This window comes from Mustelus asterias, unplaced genomic scaffold (genome assembly GCF_964213995.1).
Source record: "Mustelus asterias unplaced genomic scaffold, sMusAst1.hap1.1 HAP1_SCAFFOLD_263, whole genome shotgun sequence".
NCBI lineage: Eukaryota > Metazoa > Chordata > Chondrichthyes > Carcharhiniformes > Triakidae > Mustelus > Mustelus asterias.
In genome coordinates, this window is record NW_027590229.1 from 601,544 (window position 1) to 622,357 (window position 20,814).

Sequence of the window (20,814 nt, forward strand, 5' to 3'; positions counted from 1 at the left end):
GAAACCAAGCATGCCGAATGCCTTCTTCACCACTCTGTCCACCTGTGACTCACTTTCAAGAAGCTATGAACATGTACCCCTTGATCTCTTTGTTCTGTAACTCTCCCCAACGCCCTACCATTAACTGAGTAAGTCCTGCCCTGGTTCAATCTGCCAAAATGCATCACCTCACATTTATCTAAATTAAACTGCATCTGCCATTCGTCAGCCCAGTGGCCCAATTGGTCAAGATCCCGTTGCAATTGGAGATAACTTTCTTCCCTGTCCACTATGCCACCAATCTTGGTGTCATCTGCAAACTTACCAACCATGCCTCCTATATTCTCATCCAAATCATTAATATAAATGACAAATAACAGTGGGCCCAGCACTGATCCCTGAGGCACACCGCTGGTCACAGGCATCCAGTTTGAAATACAACTCTCTATAACCACCCACTGGCTTCTTGTTTAATATCTTCTCCAGTGCTTTAAATATTTTTGCTGATCCGTCTTTATGTCAGTAAAGTTTATTTATAAGTCACAAGTAAGGCTTACATTAACACTGCAATGAAGTTATTGTGAGAATCCCCCAGTTGCCACACTCCGTTGCCTGTTTGGGTTACACTGAGGGAGAATTTAGCATGGCCAATGCACTTAACCTGCACTGGACTGTGGGAGAAAACTGGAGCACCCGGAGGAAACCCACGCAGACACGGGGACAACATGCAGACTTCGCACAGACAGTGACCCAAGCCGGGGATCGAACCTGAGTCTCTGGCGCTGTGAGGCAACAGTGTTAACCACTGTGCCACCATGCCGCCCAAGTTCCTAGTTTCTTCCAATTTTTAAAATTTCTGCATTTCTTCTCAGGGTAATCCACCATGTTCTTGCTGGGCAGATAGAACCTTCATTTCTACTTGTGTTAACTTGAGATAAATCCTTTTGACGTCGCTGTTGCTTGGGTCTGTCTCAATGAAATGTTGATGTGTTTCCATTTTGTAATTTTCTCAATGCCCTTCATCTGGGATCTTTCAGTATCATCCTTCTGGGATCTTTCAGTGCACTCTTTCTGGGGTCCTCTATTGCCTCGTCTGAGGTTTTCCATTATCTCCGCAGCTTGGACTGGTCCATCCTTCCTGATTCTACATGATTCAGTATCTGGCAGTATCTTATCATCTCAAATGAGTCTGTTCACCCAAAGACAGGCATTTAGGTGAGGACAATTTTTTGTTCGGATTTCAATTTAAACAAGGATACTCACTAATGTTGGGCCAGAGGCATTATCATGATAATTTTAACCTTGTCACCGGATGTAACAATGCCTTCTTTAGAAACACAAAAGTTATTTATTAATAAGAAAATCTGTACAGAGGCCAGCAGCCACATGACTGCTCTAGTCCCTTCATCTCTTCTACATTGAACTCTACATTGAACTCTAACCCGGAAGTAGGCCGCTGGGTGTTCTGGGAAGGGTCAAATTTTTCTTCAGCGCGCGGGAGGTATAAAAGCAGGCCGCACTATTCAGCGGGCAGCGTCGTTAGCAGACAGCGGAGTGAGAAGGGCGCAGAGTGAGAGCTGAAGGGCTTTGGCTCTAAGGGCTGAGGCGGAAAGGGTGTGGCGGGGTAAGTTTAATCCTTAAGTACGTTTCTCTGTGTTCCTTGAAATAAGAAGGGAAATTATGAGTGTGAGGCCAGTCTGTTGTTCCCAATGTAGGATGTGGGAGGTCCTGGAGGCTCCTGGCCTCCCGGACATCCATATCTGTGATGGGTGTGTCGAGCTGTGGTTCCTAAGGGACCATGTTAGAGAACTGGAACTGCAGCTCGAGGATCTTCGTCTGGTTGGGGAAAATGAGCAGGTGGTCACACCGGGGCCACGGGAGGCAGACAAGTGGGTAACGTCCAGGAAGGGGAAAGCTCGGGTGATAGAGAGCACCCCGGTGGATGTGCCCCTTCACAATAAGTACTCCTGTCTGAGTACTGCTGTGGGGGACAGCCCACCTTGGGGAAACAGCAGTGGCCGTGTCTCTGGAGCAGAGTCCGGCCCTGTAACTCAGAGGGCTAGGGAAAGGAGGAGGAAGGCAGTATTAATCGGGGACTCGACAGTAAGGGGGTCGGACAGGCATTTTTGCGCAGGCAGACGGGAGTCTCGGATGGTGGTCTGCCTCCCTGGTGCCGGGATCCGGGATGTCTCTGATCATGTCCCAGATATCCTGAGGTGGGAGGGAGAGGAGCCAGAGGTCGTGGTACATATTGGTACTGCTGACAAGGTAGGAAGATGGAAGGGGTCATGAAAAGAGAATATAGGGAGCTAGGTAGACAGTTGGGAAGGAGGAACGCAAAGGTAGTAATCTCAGGATTGCTGCCTGGGCCACAGGAAAGTGAGAGCAGGAATGGAGTGAGGTGGAGGATGCATGCATGGCTGAGGGACTGGAGCAGGGGGCAGGGATTCAGGTTCCTGGATCATTGGGACCTCTTTAGGGGCAGGTGTGACATGTACAAAAAAGACGGGTGGCACTTGAATCCCAGGGGGACCAATATCCTGGCAGGAAGGTTGGCTAAGGCTACTGGGGAGACTTTAAACTAGAAAGGTTGGGGGAAGGGAATCGTGAGGAGGTGACTGAGAGCGAGGAGGTTAGCTCGCAAATAGAGAAGGATTGTACACAGTGTAAGAGGGAGAATAGACGGGTGATGGAGAAGGGGAGAGCTCAGACCAAAGGTTTGAGATGTGTCTATTTTAACGCCAGGAGTGTAGTGAATAAAGTGGATGAGCTTTGAGTGTGGATCGATGCTTGGAAGTGTGATGTGGTGGCCATTATGGAGACTTGGGGACAGGGACAGGACTGGATACTTCGGGATACTTTCTGAGCTGTAATTTTCTATGGTTCTATGGTTCTATGGGTGCCGGGTTTCAAATGTTTCATAAAGGACAGGGAGGGAGGCAAGAGAGGGGGTGGAGTGGCACTGCTGATCAGGGATAGTGTCACAGCTGTCGAGAAGGAGGAAGCCGTGGAGGGATTGTCCACAGAGTCTCTGTGGGTGGAAGTTCGGAGTGGGAAGGGGTTGATAACTTTGCTGGGTGTTTTCTACAGGCCGCCCAATAGTAACAGGGATGTTGAGGAGCAGATAGGGAAACAGATCCTGGAGAGATGTAGGAATAACAGGGTTGTCGTGATGGGAGACTTTAATTTCCCAAACATCAATTGGAATATCCCTCGGGTAAGGGGTTTGGATGGGGAGGAGTTTGTTAGGTGTGTTCAGGAGGGTTTCCTGACACAGCATGTGGATAAGCCTACAAGGGGAGAGGCTGTACTTGATCTGGTACTGGCTAATGAGCCTGGACAGGTGTCGGATCTCTCAGTGGGGGAGCATCTTGGGGATAGTGATCATAACTCTATCTCCTTTACGCTAGCATTGGAAAGAGATAGGATCAGGCAAGCTGGGAAAGTGTTTATCTGGAGTAAGGGGAAATATGAAGCCATCAGGCAGGAGATCAGAGGCGTAAATTGGAAGGAGGCATTCTCGACGAAAAGTATTGAAGGAAGGTGGCAGATTTTCAAGGAATGTTTGTCTGCAGTTCTGCATGACAACGTTCCGATGAGACAGGGAGGTGTTGGTAGGTTATGGGAACCGTGGTGCACGAAAGCTGCGCTGAACCTAGTGAGAAAGAAAAGGAAAGCGTACAAAAGGTTCAGAGAGCTTGGCGATGATAGGGATCTAGATGAGTATACGGCTTGTGGGAAGTGACTTAAGAAAGAAATTAGGAGAGCCAGAAGGGGTCACGAGAAAGCCTTGGCAGGAAAGATTAAGGAGAACCCCATGGCGTTCTATAAATATGTGAAGAGTAAAAGGATGAGATGTGACGGACTAGGACATATAAAAGGTGAAGGTGAGAAAGTCTGTACCGGAAGAAATAGCAGAGGTGCTTAATGAATATTTTACCTCGGTATTCACTGTGGAAAAAGACCTGGATTGAGGCGGACTGAAAAGATTGAGTATGTGGACATTAAGAAAGAGGATGTGTTGGAAACTTTGAATAGTATCAAGATAGAAAGGACGCCGGGACCGGATGGGATGTACCCCAGGTTACTGTGGGAGGCGAGGGAAGAGATTGCAGAGCCTCTGGCGATGATCTTTGCGTCGTCGATGGAGACGGGAGAGGTTCCGGAGGATTGGGGATGTGGTTCCTATATTCAAGAAAGGGAATAGGGATAGCCCAGGTAATTACCGACCGGCGAGTCTAACCTCAGTGGTTGGTAAACTGATGGAGAAGATCCTGAGGGACAGGATTTATGAACATTTAGAGAAGTTTAGTATGCTCAGTAGTCAGCACGGCTTTGTCAAAGGCAAATCATGCCCTACGAGCCTGGTGGAGTTCTTTGAAAATGTGACTAAACACATTGACGAAGGGAAGGCGGTAGATGTGGTTTACATGGACTTCAGCAAGGTGTTTGATAAGGTCTCTCTTGCAAGACTTCTCGAGAAAGTGAGAGGGCATGGGATCCAAGGGGCTGTTGCCTTGTGGATTCAGAACTGGCTTGCCTGCAGAAGGCAGAAAGTGGTTGTGGATGGGTCTTTTTCTGAATGGCGGTCGGTCACCAGTGGAGTGCCCCAGGGATCTGTTCTGGGACCCTTGCTGTTTGTCATTTTCATAAATGACCTGGATGAGGAAGTGGTGGGATGGGTTGGTAAGTTTGCCGATGACACGAAGGTTGGTGGTGTTGTGGATAGGTTGGAGAGATGTCCGAAGCTGCAGCGTGACATAGATAGGATGCATAGATAGATGGGCGGAGAAGTGGCAGATGGACTTCAACCCGGATAAATGTGTAGTGGTCCATTTTGGCAGGTCAAATGGGATGCAGGAGTATAATATCAAGGGTAAGACTCTTAGAGGATCAGAAGGACCTTGGGGTCCGGGTCCATAGGACTCTGAAATCGGCCCCGCAGGTAGAGGAGGTGGTTAAGAAGGCGTATAGTGTGCTGGCCTTCATCAATCGAGGGATTGAGTTCAGGAGTCGGGGATAATGGTGCAGCTTTCTGAGACCCTCTTCAGACCCCACTTGGAGTACTGTGCTCAGTTCTGGTCACCTCATTACAGGAGGGATGTGGAAATGATTGAAAGGGTGCAGAGAAGATTTACAAGGATGTTGCCTGGATTGGGAGGCATGCCTTATGAGGATAGGCTGAGGGAGCTCGGTCTTTTCTCCTTGGAGAGACGAAGGATGAAAAGTGACCTGATAGAGGTTTACAAGATGTTGAGAGGTATAGATCGGGTGGATTCTGAGGCTTTTTCCCAGGGCTGAAATGGCTGCTACGAGAGGACACAGGTTTAAGGTGCTGGGGAGTAGGTACAGAGGAGATGTCACGGGTATGTTTTTCACTCCGAGGGTGGTGGGCGAGTGGAATCGGCTGCCGTCAGTGGTGGTGGAGGTAAACTCGATAGGGTCTTTTAAGAGACTTCTGGATGAGTACATGGGACTTACATGGACGGGCGGCACGGTAGCACAGTGGTTAGCACTGCTGCTTCACAGCTCCAGGGTCCCGGGTTCGATTCCCGGCTTGGGTCACTGTCTGTGTGGAGTTTGCACATTCTCCTCGTGTCTGCGTGGGTTTCCTCCGGGTGCTCCGGTTTCCTCAGAATCAAGCGTGCCGGTGAACCTGGCACTCCCACAGTCCAAGGGTTAGGTTGATTGGCCGTGCTAAAAATTGCCCCTTAGCGTCCTGAGATGCGGAGGTTAGAGGGATTAGTGGGTAAAATATTTAGGGAAATGGGGGTCGGGCCTGGGTGGGATTGTGGTCGGTGCAGACTCGATGGGTCGAATGGCCTCTTTCTGTACTGTTGGAATTCTATGATTAACAGGATTGAGGGTTATAGGTAAGCCTATCTATAGCCTAGGTAGGTAGGGACATGACCAGCGCAACTTGTGGGCCGAAGGGCCTGTTTGTGCTGTATTCTTTCTATGTTTTTTGTCTAAATGTCTTCTGCCCAAGAGAGGGCTCCACCCCCTGGGATGATTGCCCACACTCTGTCTCAAATGCGCTCCCAAGCCAGATGAGCCTCTTCTGCTGTGTTGCCCTGAAAGGGACAATCATGACAAATCGCCACATTGCCCATGGAAGACAGAGATGAGGAGAATCTTTTTCTCTTAGAGGGTTGTGAGCCTTTGGGACTCTCTTCCTCAAAAGCCGGTGAAAGCAGAGTCTTTGAATATTTTTTAAGCTCAGAGGTAGCTAGATTCTTGATGAGGCGGGGGGGGTGAAAGGTTACTGGTGGTCGATAGGAATGTGGAATTGAGGTTACAATCAGATCAGCCATTATTGAATGGCGGAGCAGGCATGAGGATACCAGTGGCCTACTCCTATCTGAATTTGAATGTTTGCATGCGTGTATGCAACATGTTTATTCACAAATTGACATTGCAATATAGCTTTAGAATGAGAAAATTAATCACCTTAACCACATAATTCAGTTCGAGTGGCATTTTTGCCCAATAGTGGCATTGTATCTCTGTTAAACGACAAGAGAACTGGACATAAGGTGATAAAAAAGCCAGTTTGGCAATTTGGAAAGCATTTGGAAACTTAAGCCCTAATGTTGCCCTTAAGCCTGCTCCCCTTATATCATCCCACATCTGAAATTACTCACACTCTGTGAAATTACTCTTCAGAGGCCGGGTGTTCCTTCACCAGATTCCCTTTATTTACAAACTATTCCACATCTAGAGTGCTTCAGATACAAAGTCAGAATCGAGCATGCCGGTGAACCTGACACTCCCATATTTATATACAGGTGAGGCTCCCTGACTAGCCAGGCCATTATGATCTCAGTCATGGAGCTCATACTCCAAGAGGCCAACTCTCATCGGCCTCATTGAAGTCCCTCCCACCCCCCAGGTGTGAGGAACCTTGGCAGTTCGCACAGCTCATGGATCTCTTGAGCATCGAGTCTGGATGCTCCAACTCGGCATCTGACATGGGAGGAGTGTGTCCAACAGGTGCCCGTCTCTTACGACGCGTGCGCCGCAGTTCTAGTTCACCCCCTTCCTTGCGTGGCAGAGGAGTAGCCGTGGCTTCGCCCGCAGTGTCTATTTTGGACTCCGAGGGTCTAACTATGAGCGACAGAGAGGTGGGGCTGGCCAGTCTGGGAGAACTCTCCTCGGTCCTCAGCCTGCTGGGCATAGTTGGTTCCAGGACAAACTGTGATTTTGTGGCCGGCACCTGATCCAGATGTTTTTTTCAGGATGGCCTCACCCATGCATATTCAGTAGGATACAGGCCCCATCCGACACTCAACCATTCCAGGTAACATATGGGACCGTTTACGTAATTCTTTACCCAACCTTTTTCTCCAGCCTCCAATTGCCTCTCCCGGCTGCTATTGTCATGGCCTCTGCATTGGACTTCTTGTTGCTTTTCCCCCCCCACTCCCCCCCCCCCCCCCTCCCCGCCCCCCCCCCCCCCCCCCCCCTTCCCACACCTCCCCCCCAGGTTTGGGAATAACAAACTTAATCTGGTGTAGAGTTGTCTGCCCATGAGCAATCCTGCAGGTGCTATTCCTGGAGTGACATGGCGGGGGGCTTGTTCTATAATCTAATAACTAATGGGAAGCTTTGTGTCTATTGATACTGCCAGTTGTTCCTTAAAGCAGCTTTTAAAGTCTGGACTGTTTGGCGATGGTTGGTACGGTGCCGTCCTGATATGTCAAATCCCATTCAACTTCATAAACCGGGTGAACTCTTGGCTGGCGAAAGCTGGTCCATTGTCAGCGACCAGCAGCTCCGGGATCCCACATGTTGAAAAGAAGGTGCAAAGTTTCTTTAGCGTTATTGTTGTGGTCGTCGAATGCATCCTATGGCTTTCCATCCAATTGGGCACCCACTATGACCAAGAAAATCAAGCCCATGAATGGGCCTGCATAATCCACATGCAGCCGAGTCCATGGTCTACCTGCCCATTCCCAAGGTGTAGGAGAGCTGCTGGTGACAACATATGTCCATCTTGGCGTTCCAGGCAGCACCCTTGAGCACTGCTATGTCCGTTTTCATTCTGGGCTACCAAACATAGCTTCTGGCCAGTATCTTCATTGTGGACACTCCTGGGTAGTGATTTAGTTCAGCCAGTATGGCACGGTGACCCGGACTCAGAACAATCACTCACGCTCCCCCATAGCAGTATTCCCTCTTCTAACCTGAGCTGCTCTCTTCTCCAATAAGGGTGGAACTGGAGCTGTACTGGCCTTTCCATTTCCCCTGTCAGTACTAAGTGTTTAACTTTTGTGAGGACAGAGTCTTTTTGCGTCAAAAGACCGATATTATATGCGGCCACTGTGAAGGTATCCAGAAAATTCATGGTCATTACCATCTCTTCCACTTGGGGTACCATTGGTGGGGTGTCTGCAAAAGGTTGCCTCCTTAAGGCATCTGCATTTGCCACTTGGCCTCCCGGCCAGTGCAGGCGTGCCAAATTTCCTTAGCCTCCTGAGAAAGTAGAGCCATTGGTGGGCTTTCTTAACTACAGTGTTGGCATGGAGGGACAAGGACAGGTTGTTGGTGGTCGATAGGAATGTGGACACATAAAAACTTGAAGCTTTTGACAATTTCTACTTCGTCCCCATTGATGTAGACAGGGGCATGTTCTCCACTACGCTTCCTAACGTTGATGACTATATCCTTCATTTTGTTGACATTGAGGGAGAGATTATTGTTGCTGCACCAGTTCACCAGATTCTCTATCTCATTCCTGTAATCTGTCTTGTCATTGTTTGAGATCTGACGCACTACAGTGGTGTTACGACAAACTTGAAAATGAAGTTGGAGGGGAATTTAGCCACACAGATATAGGTGTATAAGGAGTATTGTAAGGGACTAAGGATGCAGCCCCACGATCCCTGTGATCCAGACATTTATTATGAACATTTCTGTTAATTTTTTAAAATTCCAGATCTTTATTCTTTCAGACCATGCTTCTTTTGGTTGTCATTTCTTTCCCCATGATCAGCTTGTGATCCAGTGACCGGGGCTAATGGTCTGAGGGAAATGGGTCCACATTCCACCACCGCAGCTGGTGGAATTTAAATCCAATTAATAAATCTGGAATTGAAAACTAGCCTCAGTGATGGTGACCACTAAACCATTGTCGAGTGTGGGAAAACCCCATCTGGTTCACTAATGTCCTTTGGGGAAGGAAATCTGCCATCCTTATCCGGTCTGGCCTGCATGTGAATCCAGAACGACAGCAATGTGGGTGACTCTTAACTGCCCTCTGAAATGGCCGAATGAGACACTCGGATCAAGGGCAGTTAGGGATGGGCACCAAATGTTGGCATTACCAGCATTCTATGAAAGAATAAAGACTCTTGCTTTATTCTTCCAGCACCCTCACCAATTTAGTTCCAGTGTATTCCACTCGTGATACCCCACACTGATTTAGTATCATCCAAGGAATCATGTAATCAATTTAATGTAATCTGAGCACCATGAGACACATTCTTTGGAATGGTTTAATGGGTCCCAACGCGATTTGGATTGACAAAGTTTTCTTGCACCAAATACTTGGTTTGAACATTCTATAACACCATGTAACACCGGATAAATGCGAAGTGATGCATTTTGGAAGAAATAATGTAGGGAGGAGTTATACAATAAATGGCAGAGTCACCAGGAGTATAGAAACACAGAGGGACCTAGGTGTGCAAGTCCACAAATCCTTGAAGGTGGCAACACAGGTGGAGAAGGTGGTAAAGAAGGCATATGGTATGCTTGCCTTTATAGGACGGGGTATAGAGTATAAAAGCTGGAGTCTGATGATGCAGCTGTATAGAACGCTGGTTAGGCCACATTTGGAGTACTGCGTCCAGTTCTGGTCGCCGCACTACCAGAAGGACGTGGAGGCATTGGAGAGAGTGCAGAGAAGGTTTACCAGGATGTTGCCTGGTATGGAGGGTCTTAGCTATGAGGAGAGATTGGGTAAACTGGGGTTGTTCTCCTTGGAAAGACGGAGAATGAGGGGAGATCTAATAGAGGTGTACAAGATTATGAAGGGTATAGATAGGGTGAACAGTGGGAAGCTTTTTCCCAGGTCGGAGGTGACGATCACAAGGGGTCACGGGCTCAAGCTGAGAGGGGCGAAGTATAACTCAGACATCAGAGGGACGTTTTTTACACAGAGGGTGGTGGGGTCTGGAATGCGCTGCCAAGTAGGGTGGTGGAGGCAGGCACGCTGACATCGTTTAAGACTTACCTGGATAGTCACATGAGCAGCCTGGGAATGGAGGGATACAAACGATTGGTCTAGTTGGACCAAGGAGCGACACAGGCTTGGAAGGCCGAAGGGCCTGTTTTCTGTGCTGTACTGTTCTTTGTTCTTTGTTCTTTGTTTGTTGAACACAACAACTTTGCCACTTATACTGGGATTATACCTGCAATAGGTCCTCGGAGGTGAAAGTCCCATCATCAGAATTCCATTATTTACAAGATCCTACCATACTCCACTGAGTGCTCAGTGTGTGCTGCCTACATCAGGAGTGCAGAGAGACTGACGCTCCTGTTTAAATACAGGACACGGGGCTCTCCGACTGGGCCACCAATGAGCTTTCAATCAGGGACATCTTTTGTTGTCCAACCAAATAAACAAAATCGAATTAACTCAGGGACAACTGAAAAAGTGCAGCTCCCTAAAAGGAGGGGAACCGCCGGAAACAAAAGGCAAAGCAGAAAGGAAACTTAAAACATCAAATGAAGATGTGATTAAGGGGGTCAATAATACACCCCAGTCCCTGCGGTGCCCAGCGGGCACGGAAGGCAGTGGAACACCATATGCTCCCTCTCCAGGGACACCCGGACATGAACATATAGCCGCGGTAGAGCGGCAGACAGTCGGGTTGGATGTCCCCCTGGATCGCCCGCTGCCTGGACCGGGAGATAGAATGCCTCGCCAGGCCCAGGAACAGGTCCACGAGGAGCTCCTCTTCCTTCCCCGCCCCTCTCCGCACCGGATGCCCGTAGGTCAGGAGCGTGGGGCTGAAGTGCAAACAAAACATCAAAAGAAGGTGTTTTAGAAAACTGAAAAGGTTGTACAGCCGACAACACATAGCGTAGACATGGTCCACGGACTCCACTAGGTTGCAAAAAGGGGCACACTTGGGACCCCGTGAACCGGTACAACCTACGGTTGTACGGTACTGCTGCGTGCAGCACCCTCCACCCCAGGTCCCCAAGATAGTGGGGGGGAGATCTCTCCGTAGAGAGACTTCCACTGGGGACCTCTGCCACCCGGTGGCAACAAGGCCGCCATGGTGTATCCGGGCGACAGGCGAGGACGCAGCAGCAGCCCGTACAGGAAACGCCTCCGTGCGGTAGAAAAGGGGACTGGGGGCATTTCCATGAGGTGGCTCATGATGTGGGGGTACCTGACCCGGGAGGGGGGGGTCGAGGTTTGGGGCCAATGTAAAATTCCATCCGAGCAGGGGAACGCTCGGGCGGGATCCCACCGCACGCCTGTGCCGCCTCGAGACTGCGTGTGCCCTCAGGTCTGAACACAATCATCCTGAGGTCTTGGATGGCTTTGGACGCGTGCCGGACGGCCACCTCCGCGCGCTCAGCCAGCACGCGGGGACTCATCCAGCCCGCTCCTCCGCCATCCAGCACGTCCCCGATTCTGGTCACCCCGGCGGCCACAGCCTCCTCTCCGCCAGCCACCTGAAGTTATACGGCTGGAGGTGCGGATTCCTGAGCAGTGGCTCTCGCACGAGAGCCGCTACTCCTGACGCTGCGTCGCGAGGCGACCATGTTCCAGACCGTGAGGAGGTCCTGGTAAAAGACGGGCAACTCCCGCGAGGTCGGAAGGTGCCCCAGATTTATATGCAGCAGCTGCACGTCATAATTCAGGCCGTGCAACTGGCGGGAGAAATCCGTCGCCAGGGCACACCATCGTGGAGGAGGCTCGACGTAAAGGTATCTCTGCAGCGTCTGGAGGTGGAAGGTCACTACCTGTGTGCGAAAACATACGAGACCCTGACCGCCCTCCGCAAGCGGGAGATGCAGAACCTCGGCAGGGACCCAGTGCAGTCGGTTGTCCCAGAAGAACCGAACAAAGGTTCTCTGGATGTTTGTGACAAAGCCAGGGGGAGGGGTCAAAGGGACCAGCCGGTACCACAACATGGAGGCGACCAGCTGGTTTATGACGCGAACTCGCGCCCTGTAGGACAGCACTCGGAGCAGTCCTGTCCAGTGACTCAGGCGAGCGGAGACCTTGGTCTCCAGCTCCTGCCAGTTCACCGGCCAGGACTCTGTTTCAGTCAGGGATTCCTTTTGTTTATTACAAATACGTTATTACAAAACAATTACAAATATTCAAAGAATAAATATGAAAGATGCATCACCAATGGCTAACACCATCCATTTATCAATAACCTACAATTGCTACCTTCTATTTAGGAAAGGTTCATTGTTGGTTCTAGTTTTCCAGGGCATTGTCCTTGGTTTCAATCAGGGACTTCATACGCAAGCAGGCCAACCTCAATTGCCTGATTAAAGGCATCACAATACCCTTCCATCTACAATGCTTCGATGGCTGTATGGTGTTTAAAATGTTGTGTTTCTGTTCCCTGTGAAACTATTTAGAACATAGAACATAGAAAAGCTGCAGCACAAACAGGCCCTTTGGCCCACAAATTGCGCCGAACAATTTCCTTACCTTCTAGGCTCATCTATAACCCTCTATCTTACTAACCTCCATGAACCTGTCCAAAAGTCTCTTAAAAGACTCAATCGAATCCGCTTCCACCACCACTACCGGCAGCCGATTCCACGCACCCACCACCCTCCGAGTGAAAAACTTACCCCTAACATCTCCTCTGTACCCACTCCCCAGCACGCTAAACCTGTGGCCTCTCGTGACAACCATTTCAGCCCTGGGTAAAAGCCTCTGAGAATCCACTCTATCAATACCCCTCAATATCTTACACACTGGATGAGCACCCTCTCTTGCAGTGGGTCCTGACTTTCAGAAATGTCATTAAATGTTTCAGGTGAACTAATTAATTCCAATGTTAATTCAACTTTTTCTTTCAGGCCAAAGTTCTCTGCCGCTACTTTGAACAGGAACAGATGGATTTTACTGGGAAGAAGGTGATTGAATTGGGGGCAGGAACTGGGCTGGTGGGGATTCTTGCCATCCTGCTGGGTAAGTGAAGAAAACGTCAAGAGACAACACTCTGTAGGTGTGAGGAGAGTAAAATGTGGTACGGTCACTATGCACAATGACAAGACCTTGGGCTGAGTATTTCTGAAATTAAAAAGAGACAAGTTGTCGAAGCTTTTCATCTTGCACTCATCACGGCAAAAGTGCAAGAGTAGGAGAACAACAATTAATACTGCATGTGAAGAGAGAGCTGATTGGTTGGGACACTCCCCTCATGAAGTATAAATTGTTGTTCCCTTTCCAATTGGTATTCTTGTAAATCTGAACATCAATACATTAAAGAAAAACATCTTTGCCTATTGAGCCAAGAATTAATTCTGGCACATTCAGTGTAATATTTTAAAAAGAGCTTGAATCTTTTGAATCTAATCAATAACACAAGCAAATGGATTAAAAACAGGAGTTGGCCATTTGGCCCCTCAATCATGCATTTTTAGCAAAATACCCACACTCTTAAATTCCAGTCACCTTGCAATAAACATCAAGAGAAGTGGGAAAAATATAAATATCCAGGGAATGTATAAGATCATAAGAAATAGAGTGATTCAGCTTCTTGAGTCTGCTCAGCCATTTACCAAGATCATGTCTGACCAAGTGAGGCCACTTTCTTGTCTTTCTCCCATGTTCTCTTAAACCCTCCTCTGTCGAACAAAAATCTGTCTGACTCAGCCTTGAATATATTCAATGATCCAGCCCCACTGCTCTCTGGGCGAGAAAATTCCTAAGATCGATAACCCTGTAAGAGAAAGAGATTAGACCTTACATCTGTCTTAAATGGGAGGTTTTAAATTCACCCAAGAGGGGAAACATCCTCAGACAAGCTCACTTGGAATCATATGTTTTAATAAGTTCATTCCTCTTTCTTCAAAATTCCAATGGGTGCAGACCCAACCTGCTCAACCTTTCCTCAAAGGACAACCCCTTCATCCCAGAAAAAAGCCTAGTGAATCTTTGCTGTAAATATATCCCTCTGTGAGGAGACCAGCATTGTACACAGAACTCTAGGGATGGTCCCACCAATGTCTTGTACATTTAGAGCAACACACCCATTCTGTTATGCTCTTTTCCCTTGCAATGGACATTCCATTTGCCTTCCTAATAACTTGCTGTACCTGCATGCTAACTTTCTTGTGATTCATGTGCAAGGACACCCAGATCCTTCTGTACTACAGAATTCTGCAGCCTCTCTCCATTTAAATAACATTCTTCACTTGCATTCTTCCCACCAAAGAGGACAACCTCAAATTTTCCCACATTATATGTTAGGAATGGGTTAACAGACTTTCCTGTTAAGTCCTAATTTGATGTCAATTATCCAGTGATATATAAAGGGGCTTCAGGCGGCACTTGGGGTCGATGGAGAATTGGATGTGGAGTTGGATCAAAGAAATAAAGGTAGTTTATGAAGAAGCAGAACTTGCGTCTCCTTTACTAAACTGCAACCTTAGAGGCTCAAACAGTGGTAGCAGAGGATGGTTGTTGGTTCCAAGGGCTGCAAGTTACAACTCTTTCAAAGAAAAAAAAGGGAGAAGAATTCTAATCCACTACGGAGTGAGTAGATGACAACAAATGGCTGAACCCAGAGTGAAAGTGCCAGGATATGACTATCCACCATTATTTTCAGAAACTGAACCTTATGACCAATGGAGAAGCAAAGTCTTCATGTGGACGGCGGTCACCGCTTTGAGTAAAAGAAAGCAAGGAATGGCCTTGGCTCTTTCTTTACCACAAAGAAGTAAAGTTAGTCAAAGTATTTTCTGAATGGGAGTCGGAACATTTGGACTCGGAGGAAGCTCTGGATAATTTATGGATAAGATTTCTCAGGATGACTGATTAACTGCGTGTGAAGCCTGGTCAGATTTTGATACTTTTCGGAAATCGGAGGATATTTCTATTGAAGAATATGTGATGGAATCTAACAGACTATATATAAGGCTACAAAAACACTGGCTGGAAATTCCACAGTCCCTGTTGGCATTTAAGTTACTGGACTGTGCTAAAGTGACCAATCTGGATAGGCTCCTGGTTTTAACAGGAGTTAAATTTGCAGACAAAGATACCTTTATATGATCAAATGTTAGAGGCCTTAAAAAATTCTTGGGGAAACATTCTATACCCACAGCTTTTATGCCACGAATAGGTCAATCCGTGATAAAACAGACGATAGCACAGACACTGTCCACAGGATGGAGAGATCGTACAGGCACAAGCCGGCTACAGGAATATGGCAGACGATGAGGAGGAGGGATATGGAGAGGGGTAGCAGAAAAGTGAACACCAGAAATACCCAGGACATGAATAATCGGTGTTTTCGGTGAGAAAAGGTTTTAGATCGACACAGCCAGCTTAAAGCAGATGCTTTAGCAAAATACCATAAGCTTTCGGAGCACTGCTCCTTCGTCAGATGGAGTGGATATCTGCTCTCAAACAGTGCACAGACACAGAAATCAAGTTACAGAATACTAATTAGAATGCGAATCTCTAAAGCCAGCCAGGTCTTAAAGGTACAGACAATGTGGGTGGAGGGAGCATTCAACACAGGTTAAAGAGATCATAGAAAGATCATAGAAACCCTACAGTGCAGAAGGAGGCCATTCGGCCCATCGAGTCTGCACCGACCACAATCCCACCCAGGCCCTACCCCCACATATTTACCCGCTAATCCCTCTAACCTACGCATCTCAGGATTCTAAGGGGCAATATTTAAACTGGCCAATCAACCTAACCCGCACATCTTTGGACTGTGGGAGGAAACCGGAGCACCCGGAGGAAACCCACGCAGACACGAGGAGAATGTGCAAACTCCACACAGACAGTGACCCAAGCCGGGAATCGAACCCGGGACCCTGGAGCTGTGAAGCTGTGAAGATGTGTATTGTCTCCAGACAGAACAGCCAGTGAGATTCTACAAGTCCAGGAGGCAAGCTGTGGGGGTTACTGATAATGTGACATAAATCCAACATCCCGGTTTAGGCCGTCCTCATGTGTGCGGAACTTGGCTATCAGTTTCTGCTCAGTGACTCTGCGCTGTCGTGTGTCGTGAAGGCCGCCTTGGAGAACGCTTACCTGAAGATCCAAGGCTGAATGCCCGTGACTGCTGAAGTGCTCCCCCACAGGAAGAGAACAGTCTTGCCTGGTGATTGTCGAGTGGTGTCGAGCCTTCAACATGTCATTGATGAAGACTAACATCTCGCCAAGGCCATCCCCACACCCCCACTTCTTGCCTTCAAACAACCGCACAACCTCAAACAGACCATTGTCCGCAGCAAACTACCCAGCCTTCAGGAGAACAGTGACCACGACACCACACAACCCTGCCACAGCAACCTCTGCAAGACGTGCCGGATCATCGACACGGATACCATCATCTCACGTGAGAACACCATCCACCAGGTACACGGTACATACTCTTGCAACTCGGCCTACGTTGTCTACCTGATACGCTGCAGGAAAGGATGTCCCGAGGCATGGTACATTGGGGAAACCATGCAGACACTACGACAACGGATGAATGAACACCGCTCAACAATCACCAGGCAAGACTGTTCTCTTCCTGTTGGGGAGCACTTCAGCGGTCACAGGCATTCAGCCTTGGATCTTCAGGTAAGCGTTCTCCAAGGCGGCCTTCACGACACACGACAGCGCAGAGTCACTGAGCAGAAACTGATAGCCAAGTTCCGCACACATGAGGACGGCCTAAACCAGGATGTTGGTTTTATGTCACATTATCTGTAACCCCCACAGCTTGCCTCCTGGACTTGTAGAATCTCACTAGCTGTTCTGCTCCCTCCACCCACATTGTCTGTACCTTTAAGACCTGGCTGGCTTTAGAGATTCGCATTCTAATTAGTATTCTGTAACTTGATTTCTGTGTCTGTGCACTGTTTGAGAGCAGATATCCACTCCATCTAACGAAGGAGCAGTGCTCCGAAAGCTTATGGTATTTGCTACCAAATAAACCTATTGGACTTTAACCTGGTGTTGTGAGACTTCTTACTTTGATCAGATAGCCAGTTACCTATCCAATCGGCCAACTTTCCCTCTATCCCACACCTCCTCACTTTCATCATAAGCCGACCATGGGGGACCTTATCAAACGCCTTACTAAAATCCATGTATGTGACATCAACTGCCCTACCTTCATCAACAATACCTCCTCAAAAAATTCAATCAAATTTGTGAGGCACGACTTGCCCTTCACGAATCCGTGCTGACTATCCTGGATTAATCCGCATCTTTCTAAATGGTCGTAAATCCCATCCCTAAGGACCTTTTCCATCAATTTACCAACCACCGAAGTAAGACTAACCGGTCTAGAATTACCAGGGTCATTTCTATTCCCTTTCTTAAACAGAGGAACAAAATTCGCCACTCTCCAGTCCTCTGGCACCATCCCCGTGGACAGTGAGGACCCAAAGATCAAAGCCAAAGGCTCTGCAATCTCATCCCTTGACTCCCAAAGAATCCTAGGATATATTTCATCAGGCCCAGGGGACTTATCGACCTTCAGTTTATTCAAAACTGCCTCCCTCCGAACATCTATTTCCTCCAGCCTATTAGCCTGTAACACCTTCTCTTCCTCAAAAACATGGCCCCTCTCCTTGGTGAACACTGAAGAAAAGTATTCATTCATCACCTCGCCTATCTCTACTGACTCCATACACAAGTTCCCACTACTGTCCTTGACCGGCCCTAACCTCACCCTGGTCATTCTTTTATTCCTCACATAAGAGTAAAAAGCCTTGGGGTTTTCCTTGATCCGACTCACCAAGGACTTCTCATGTCCCCTCCTAGCTTTCCTGAGCCCCTTTTTCAGCTCATTCCTTGCTAACTTGTAACCCTCAATCGAGCCATCTGAACCTTGTTTCCTCATCCCTACATAAGCTTCCCTCTTCCTTTTCACAAGACATTCCACCTCTTTCGTGAACCATGGTTCCCTCACTCGGCCATTTCCTCCCTGCCTGACAGGGACATACCTATCAAGGACACCCAGTATGTACCAGAAAATCCAGCCACAGAACCTTGTAGCCATCCCTGCCAATCAACTTTGACATTAGTTCTAGTCATTAACTATTCTGTACCAGCACCAATCTGTCAAGAGCCAATGGCAGTTATAGCTGAAATTGTAGTTGTTTAATTAATCCAAGTGCGGGTGCACTGAGTACCTTCCTAATCTTATATTTCCTTATAGCAGGAAGGAGGACATGGAAGTAGCAAGTGATGTAAGGAGAATGGGAATGTAGGAAGGAGGGGCTTATATAGGAGTATATGTTTTGAAACGAAATCACGCAGGACGTTGAATTCAGCAAGATCCAACCATGGATAGAAGCATCGAGTGGCATCGTATCAGTCCAATGAAATCAAGTCAGGTTGGAATGGAAAGAGAAAGATTTCAGTTTAGTGATAAAATGAAGATTGCCAATCAGGTGACAGGCTTTTTAAAGAAGCCAGTCCAACTCACGGCATGCTGGCACGGTGACACAGTGGTTAGCACTGCTGCCTCACAGCGCCAGGGACCCGGGTTCAATTCCCGGCTCGGGTCACTGTCTGTGTGGAATCTGCACATTCTCCCCGTGTCTGCGTGGGTTTCCTCCGGGTGCTCCGGTTCCCTCCCACAGTCTGAAAGCTGTGCGGGTTAGGTGGATTGGCCGTGCTAAATTGCCCCTTGGTGTCAGTGGGACTAGCTCGGGTGAATACACTCGTGACTCACCTGAGGAAGGAGCAGCGCTCTGAAAACTCGTGATTCCAAATAAACCAGTTGGACTTTAACCTGGCGTGTCAGGCTTCTTACGATGTGATCACCTTTTCTTTCTTCCAAAACATTCCATCAAGAGTTATTGAAAACAGGTCAATAAATGTCGCCCAATGAATAAGGCGATCGAGTGCTCTGCCCAGTACTCAGTGCCAAATCACTGCAAAAGTGCATCATTCGCCGTGTTCATCTGCCTTGTCCAGGATTTCTCTGTCCACATTTACCATTTACAGGACTGTCACAGAAAAGCAATAAATGGAAATAAGTTGTTCCTCTCTAACATTCCTCCGGCAGGTGGTGATGTAACTTTGACTGACCAACCGAATGTTGTGATTCAATTACAGTACAACGTCAGCAAAAACATCCCCGAGGTCGGCATCAAGCGTGCAAAAGTGTCTGCTTTACTGTGGGGCAAAGACCACAAACAGTTCCCCACAGACTATGACTTCATCTTTGGTTCAGATATCATCTACAGGCCATCAGAATTCCACTCGCTGATAACGACCCTGCTCTACCTGAGCAAACAAAGTACCACCATTTACTTCTGCTCGAAGATGCGCAAACACATGGGAGTCATCGATTTCTACGAGAAGGTTCTTCCAACTCATTTTGATTCCACAATTGTTCACAGTGTCCCAGAACAAGAAATCAATTTGTACAAAATTACCAGGAAAGAGCCTGTCGCATAACGGGTTAATGCTGCAGAGAATCTCAGAGGTCACATCAATGAAATATACAAGATCCAGATGGGCTTCACATCCCAGAGTTGGATAGTTGAATGGTGCACAGAGTGAGATTTTTTTATTTCGCCCTATTCCTGGATCTAACTTTAACCCCGACACTGATGCACTGTCCCCGTCTTTATTGGTATCATTGTATTCTGAAAAGACTAACTGGATGCTGAGGCAACCTGACAGTCATCTTAATTCACCTTACACCGAGCTCAATTCGAACCGTGCAGAGCGCAACTCAGAAATGATGGATTTACCCTGTCCGATCATTCCTCTCCTATTGCGTTCTCCTGTGTGATGATTACAGAAACAGAGGGCAGAATGGTGCGGCCTTGTCGCGGTGGAGGGCGGGCCTGGAAAATATGGTGAGCTGTTCAATATTCCATTGTCTGCAGCGGGACCGGAAAATCCCAGCAGTGGGAGGAGTTGTAAAACTCTGCCCACAATCTTGTTTGAATTAAGCGGGATGCGGCAGTGTTGACCAGACGTGAATGAATTAGCTCTTCAATACTGAGGGGGAGGGGTGGGGAAGTGGGGGGGAGGGGTGGGGAGGGGTGGGGAAGTGGGGGGGGGAGGGGGGGGAGGGGGGGGGGAGGGGTGGGGAAGTGGGGGGGGGAGGGGTGGGGAAGTGGGGGGGGGAGGGGTGGGGGGGGAGGGGTGGGGAAGTGGGGGGGGGAGGGGTGGGGGGGGAGGGGTGGGGAAGTGGGGGGGGGAGGGGTGGGGAAGTGGGGGTGGGGAGGGGTGGGGAAGTGGGGGTGGGGAGGGGTGGGGAAGTGGGGGTGGGGAGGGGTGGGGAAGTGGGGGGGGGGAGGGGTGGGGAGGGGTGGGGAAGTGGGGGGGGGGAGGGGTGGGGAGGGGTGGGGAAGTGGGGGGGGAGGGGGTGGGGAGGGGTGGGGAAGTGGGGGGGGAGGGGGGGGGGGAGGGGGGGGAAGTGGGGGGGAAGTGGGGGGGAAGTGGGGGGGGAGGGGGGGGGAAGTGGGGGGGGAGGGGGGGGGAAGTGGGGGGGGGAGGGGGGGGGAAGTGGGGGGGGAGGGGGGGGGAGGGGTGGGGAAGTGGGGGGGGGAGGGGTGGGGAAGTGGGGGGGGGAGGGGTGGGGAAGTGGGGGGGGGAGGGGTGGGGAAGTGGGGGGGGGAGGGGTGGGGAAGTGGGGGGGG

General features: G+C 49.0%; 1 protein-coding gene across 1 annotated transcript; it reads left to right on the top strand.

Moving 5' to 3' along the window:
- The first annotated feature begins 11,835 nt into the window (after nucleotides 1-11,835).
- Nucleotides 11,836-19,618, top strand: LOC144486007 (EEF1A lysine methyltransferase 3-like). The gene is made up of 3 exons (XM_078204116.1): nucleotides 11,836-11,928; nucleotides 13,048-13,159; nucleotides 19,224-19,618. Exons 1-3 carry the CDS (start codon nucleotides 11,836-11,838, stop codon nucleotides 19,616-19,618), a joined length of 600 nt encoding a protein of 199 aa, XP_078060242.1.
- The last annotated feature ends 1,196 nt before the right edge of the window (nucleotides 19,619-20,814 follow it).